The sequence below is a fragment of the Vipera ursinii genome (assembly GCF_947247035.1).
Source record: "Vipera ursinii genome assembly, chromosome: 6".
NCBI classification, from domain to species: Eukaryota; Metazoa; Chordata; class Lepidosauria; order Squamata; family Viperidae; genus Vipera; species Vipera ursinii.
The window spans coordinates 56,470,773-56,477,340 of NC_139515.1; the positions used below are offsets into that span (position 1 = coordinate 56,470,773).

General features: G+C 35.4%; 1 protein-coding gene across 1 annotated transcript in view; it reads left to right on the forward strand.

The window, feature by feature from the left end:
• Positions 1 to 5,345, forward strand: part of SLC17A8 (solute carrier family 17 member 8) — a 29,862-nt gene extending 24,517 nt beyond the window's left edge. Inside the window, exons 9-12 of the mRNA XM_083366527.1 lie at positions 311 to 443; positions 1,569 to 1,679; positions 3,690 to 3,817; positions 4,880 to 5,345. Of these exons, the coding sequence (XP_083222653.1) occupies positions 311 to 443; positions 1,569 to 1,679; positions 3,690 to 3,817; positions 4,880 to 5,218 (711 nt within the window). The 3' untranslated portion in view covers positions 5,219 to 5,345. The remainder of the gene's footprint in view (positions 1 to 310; positions 444 to 1,568; positions 1,680 to 3,689; positions 3,818 to 4,879) is intronic.
• Positions 5,346 to 6,568: the final 1,223 nt, after the last annotated feature.

Below are 6,568 nucleotides of genomic sequence, written 5' to 3' on the forward strand. Positions count from 1 at the left end.
TAGGAGGGCATGGCAACTAGTTAGGATTTCTGAGCTATATCCCTTTGCCTGCTGTTTCTATTGGGCAGCCTTTACTATTTTTTTAACAATCACTTTTACAATTCCTTTTATGGTAAATGTCGCCATAATTTGTAGTAACCAATGACCAATGGAAATTTCTCAACTCAATTCTCTGGTGCAAAATATACTAAAATCACCTATGTTACGGAATCATGTGCTCCTCAAATATTCATTTAATTAATTTCAGACATTGAGAGAAAAATGTATTTCTTTTGGTCACGTGACTTCCACTGTATGTATTTATTTCCAGGTTGGTCTTTTATCTGCAGTTCCACACATGGTAATGACTGTTATTGTACCCATTGGAGGCCAACTGGCTGACTTTTTGCGCAGCAGGAGAATTTTAACAACTACTGCTGTCAGAAAAATCATGAATTGTGGAGGTATGCGTAGATCTTATATTGGATTTGTATGTTACTACCTATTGGCAGTTTGGCGGGTCGAATCCCGAGTGCCGCGTAACAGAGTGAGCGCCTGTTACTTGTCCCAGCTTCTGCCAACCTAGCAGTTCGAAAGCACGTAAAAATGCAAGTAGAAAAATAGGGACCACTACGGTGGGAAGGTAATAGCGTTCTGTGCGCCTTCGGTGTCTAGTCATGCTGGCCACATGACCACGGAGACGTCCTCGGACAAGCGCTGGCTCTTCGGCTTTGAAATGGAGATGAGCACCAGCCCCTAGAAACGATTAGCACGCATGTGTGGGGGCACCTTTACCTTTACCTACCTATCAGACTGATTTGCTGATTTTTAAAAAGTATAATCAGTGCAAAATCTCAAGCATTTTGTATATTGTACATTGAAAGAGGGGGTTGAATTTTCAAAATATATGAAGACAGAGGGACAGCTTTTTTTTTGCTAAAAGTTTCATTCCTTCTGAGATAATCTGTTGGGGCTGCAGATGGAAGGAAAGGAGGGAAGGAAGGAAATATTGACTTTTATGTTGGTTTAGTCTTACAAATTCTAAGCAGTTTATAAATATCAAACAATGAATGTAAGAATGATAATAATAAAACACAGTGCAATAACAGTGCATCCCACCAGGCTCAAGGTTGACTCAGCCTTCCATCCTTCCGAGGTAGGTAAAATGAGGACCCAGATTGTTGGGGGCAATTAAGCTGACTTTGTTATAATGCCGCTTGGGGTGTGTGTGTGAAAGCCCTAATAAGCAGGCATATACATAGAATGAAGGCTACTGCTAAGCTTGTAAGCCGCCCTGAGTCTGCGGAGAAGGGCGGGATATAAATGGAATTTAAAAAAAAAAAAACCAGACCTGACATTCATGCATCATGCCCATGAACACCTACATGTGCACAGAGGGGTGTGTGTGTGTGGCATGGTGTTTTTATAAAAAGCAGAGGAAACTAGAAACCAATCGGTATGTTGTTAGGGTCTGGAACTAATTTTAAAGAAAAAATAAAAACAACATCTAAAATAAATAAATGTTTTATACTTCTTCAAGCAGTGTATTTTGAAGAATTATTAATCTTCTCCATACATTTTCTTTGCAGGTTTTGGGATGGAAGCTACTTTACTTTTGGTGGTTGGATATTCTCACACTAGAGGTGTGGCTATTTCATTCTTGGTTTTAGCAGTAGGCTTTAGTGGATTTGCTATTTCAGGTAAAACATAAACTGTTAAACACATTGTAGAAGTCTTTTAGTATCAGCAGGGTTATTATTGCTATTTCCTGTTTCTATATTCTCATCCCTAGGCTGCTTATCATCTTGGTTCTTAAATTTTAATTTCAATTTTTAATGTTATGTTAATTTAATTGTTTTTAGTACTTTTTAAACTTTTATTATATTGTAAGCTGCCCAGAGTTGCTGTATTAATGAGATAAGCAGCATATAAATTTAATTAATTAATTATTTCAGACAACATTGTAAAAACACTGGTGGTACAAAATAAAAAGGCATATTTTTAAAAGTAGTAATATGGGATATCCTATTGGTCTGGATCCTTAACTTTCACTCAAAAGAGAAAATGCATAGTGTATGGTGCAAAACTGATTGCAAATTTATAGCTTTAAAAATTTGTCATTAAAGAACATTTTCTGTTTGGCAAACTAACCAATTTTGATACCACCTTTTAATATGCTATAAATAATGAATTGAAGATCTGTATTCATGGGTTCCGTGTTAGAGAACTAATAATGGTAAAAACTGAAAAGTAGGCTAAAGTTATTTGCAAATGTAATCCTGCCTGTTCCTACCAATTCACTGACCATTTTGACGGCAGTTGCTTGTATAATTTCTAACACAAAAGTGAAATTAGGAAAGAGACAAAAGAGGGGAGAGGGAATTCCACAGGAAAAAAAACTATCAAGTAAAACTTATAATTAGTAGAGATCAGTGCTTTTTTTGTAAAAGAAAAAGGTGACGGAACTCACACACGTCATACAACTTGCCTTGCCTACCCTACAAGGTTCTATCCAAAAAAGGTGCTGGAACTCCGTTCTAAGCGTTCTATGAGGAAAAAAAAGCCCTTGTAGAGATTATAACAAAAAGACCACTAAGCCAAGTTATTGTCTCACTTAAATTTGTAATAGGATCAGGAGATGTGAATATTAATTGGATTGGAAATCTGGGTACTGCTATTATACCAACTGTCAGCTAGAAACTTCAGTTTCTGCCCCTTTGCACCCTGAATATTTGTGCCTAATCTTGGCCTTGAACTTTACATGACTTGCACGAATGTGGCGTGGCCTTTTTTGTTCTCTTATTAACACAAATTATTCAGTCTATTGAGCTTCTTTTACAACTGGTATTTGGAGAACTAACATTTGAAGAACATTTTCTTTCTCTGCAAAACTCTTTATCTATCTCGTCTCCCTTATCTTCAAAATTACCAGTTTTCACCTGTGCTATCATCTATCTATCTATCTATCTATCTATCTATCTATCTATCTATCTATTATCTATCTATCTATCTATCTATCTATCTATCTATCTATCTATCTATCTTGTATCAAACTTGTTTACTACCCATCTCACCAAAGGCTCTTCTGACATTCTTAAATAGCTTTGTAAACTGATTAATTTCTAATCAAAATTTTACTTCATAAAAATTAAAAAGTAGCACCATTATGCTAATAGTAAGTGACTGGCTATTTAAGTATGTTTGTTATATCATTTATGTATTTAAAATATTCAAAACCAGTAATATAATTTCATCTTAACAGTTAAAACCTTTGAATTATCTATGAAATATGAGAGGTTATGATCTTTTCAGTGCCTTATTTTCAGAATAATTGTTTTTTCTACGCTTTACTTATTATTTTCCTTCTTTGAGAAACTAGAGCTGTGCAGAGTCCCCACTTCAAAAAATAAGCTGAGGGTTGGGTCCAAACTAAAATATATTTAATTAATTTTACATTGACATTAAATTAAATCTAATTAACACAATTAGCCCTAATGTATTTAATCTCTTTTTTCTTATGTCTTATTTGGTAACCATATTTGAAATTTTCAGGGACCAAGTCAAATTCCAGATGACAGTGAGGTCTTGGAGGCTTTGTACATTCCTGATTAAGAAGGATCAGCCTAAAAGAAGCAGTTGTATTTAAAGCTGCTTGAATCATTCTCATGCTGACAGAATACACCTGGTTGATGTTATATGTTGTGTTACAGGATTTAATGTCAACCATTTGGATATTGCACCTCGGTATGCCAGCATTCTCATGGGCATCTCTAATGGAGTGGGGACATTATCAGGAATGGTCTGCCCTCTTATTGTTGGTGCAATGACAAAACATAAGGTAATTATGTTCAATGTATTTTTTCCTAAATGACTTTCAAATGCATGGCAGTTAGCTATTGTTTTTAAAGCATCATTAGTTTCGCTAATTTCAAATCATTCCTGGTCATTTTGAAAAACATGACGGGGATATGAGATTTTATTTCAGCAAGACCTTATTTCATGAACATTACTCTTGCAAGAGAGTTAAGATACTAGCAATGTCAGAAAAGATACTGGGAAACTTGGGCTATAAGATCTTCATTTTTTTCTCCCATACCTCTGAAGATACATTTGAAGATTATCTAGTCAGATTAGGAATAGGAAATAAAACCACATTTGGATGAGATTATAAACTGGATGAAAATTCAAGTCTGCAATGTGGGTATACTCCTGGATTTAGTAGTGAACCTGAAGGGTAGATTTCAGTGCTGGTCAGGAGTGTGTGTGTGTGTTTGCACAAAACTAATATGGTAATATAGTTCTTCCTGCAGATATCAGTGGACACTATAATGCTCCTACTTTTCAAGCTACAGTACATTTTTACACTGGGCTCTCTTTGAAATGTTTTCAGAATTTCAGCTGATTCTAAATGTGGATACATTATTAACTAGCCCCAGAAAGTGACTCTCATTTTACAATAGCGTCACTGGTTACTTGTTTGTCTCCAGGATCAATTCAGAGTGCTGGTTATTAGCTGCAAGATTTCTGTGGTTTGAAATATAACATTTTCCTGCCATCAGGACTGTTGGTTCCTCCACTATCGCAGCCATAGTTGATAGTAACAAAAGAAAGGGGCTTTTTATACAGATGCTCCTAGATTATGTCTGCTAAAGTAGCCCAGAGACTGCCTTTTGGCATAAAAAGAGTTTATTTGGCTCCAAGGAGGTCATGCTGATAAAATCAATTTACTTTAAAGTGATATTATTTATTATATTATTTTATAAGTTTTTAGTTCCTGAGTTTTAATATTTTAACTACAGCTTTGTTGTTTTCTTAATATATCTTTTTTAATGTTATTTCTGGTGGAAAAATGGAATACAAATTTAATCTACATAAAATATGTCCCATGTCATTTCTTTAGACTCGTGAAGAATGGCAAAACGTCTTTCTGATAGCTGCTTTAGTCCATTATAGTGGAGTGGTATTTTATGCTATCTTTGCTTCTGGCGAGAAGCAGGAATGGGCTGACCCAGAAAGTCTGAATGAAGAGAAATGTGGAATACTTGAACAAGATGAACTGGCTGAAGAGACTGAACTGTACAGTGATACTTTTGTTAACACAAAGAAAACATACGGCGCTACCATTCAGCATGACAAAGCCCAAAGGAAAGAGCTGCCGAAGGAAAAGGGAGTGAGGCACAATGTCGAAGAACAGACTGTTTACCAATATGAAAATGGAAACTTTCAAGATTCATTGTAAATGTGTTTGTGGTTTGTGTGACCATTACCATCGGTGTATAAAAGCAAGCTCTCTCTGTATTTATTATATTATTGTGGCTAATCCTGCCAAATGATTGCCTATAAGACATATACATCGGTTGTGTGCAGTGTCTATGATCAGCCCTTGGGTTTGCAAAGCCATGTCCTTTAACACCAGGAGCTTTGTTACTAATGACATTTTTAATACACCACTCTTCAGCAATGCATCATCGTCGTGACTCAAACATTATGACCATGTAAATATCCTATAAGCAAAATTTTCTGATTAGTTCATTTCCATAGTCATGTACAGTACAATGGAGGATGCACTGTATTTAACCTGAAATTATACTGTATAGTGGTAGTGGTGCTCATTTAACAATGCTAATTGTTAATGGGACTGGAAACTGTTGTTATGTGACATATAAGTTGAAAAATCATGTGACCACACTGCTGCTGCATTTCCAGCACTCCCAGTTGCTGTTGTTAAATGAAGACCTGAAGGTCATTAAGTGAGGGCATCACATGACTACAGCTTCCAAGTTCCTGCCAGCTTCCCAAAATCTCCAAAAATATATGTCTTTTATAAAAATATTTATGCCATTGGTTCACAATCATAGATCTACAAGGTTATTGTCAAAATATTCATCCATGATCCCATCTGACTATCTCATTACAACTTCAAACTAAAATAATATACAAAAATAAATGAGGAACAAATATAAATGAAGACCAACTTGTTAGCATAATTAATCATCCAATTGTGTTGAAATCGTTGAGGCAAACCTAAAACCCTGGGCTTCTTCAAGTCCTGAATGCAACTCTTTGAGCCACACAAAAGTTGTCACTAAATTATAATTTTTAGTGTAATTGAAGGTGATCCTGATTAAAAACATATTAATATTAATTTAATGTAAATTAAATCATTTATTTTTTTGTCCTGGTCACATCCATGGTCTGCATGCATCCCTCAGATCTCCTCTCAAAGGTCAAATGGGCCAAAGTTTCACACTTCCCCTCCCAAATAAAATTGTGTTCCTACACTATTCCATATATTTTCCATCCCAAATCCACCTGAAATAAATCAGTTATTTGCCAGCTATTTAAAATAGAAGCAGCTCAGGCCATTCTTCCAACAATAGTCCTTACATGCTATGATTGGAAAGACTTTTGTCAAATGAGGTTTAGAGCATGTCATTTTTTGCCGTACTTCATACATGAGCAGAAATAACCCCTTAGATAAATGATATTTAAGTAGCTGCCAAATCAGGATAGATAATGATAGGCTGCAATTTGTGCAAGTTTAAATAATGCAATATTCAATTTAGCATAGACAGTAAATTGATACCAG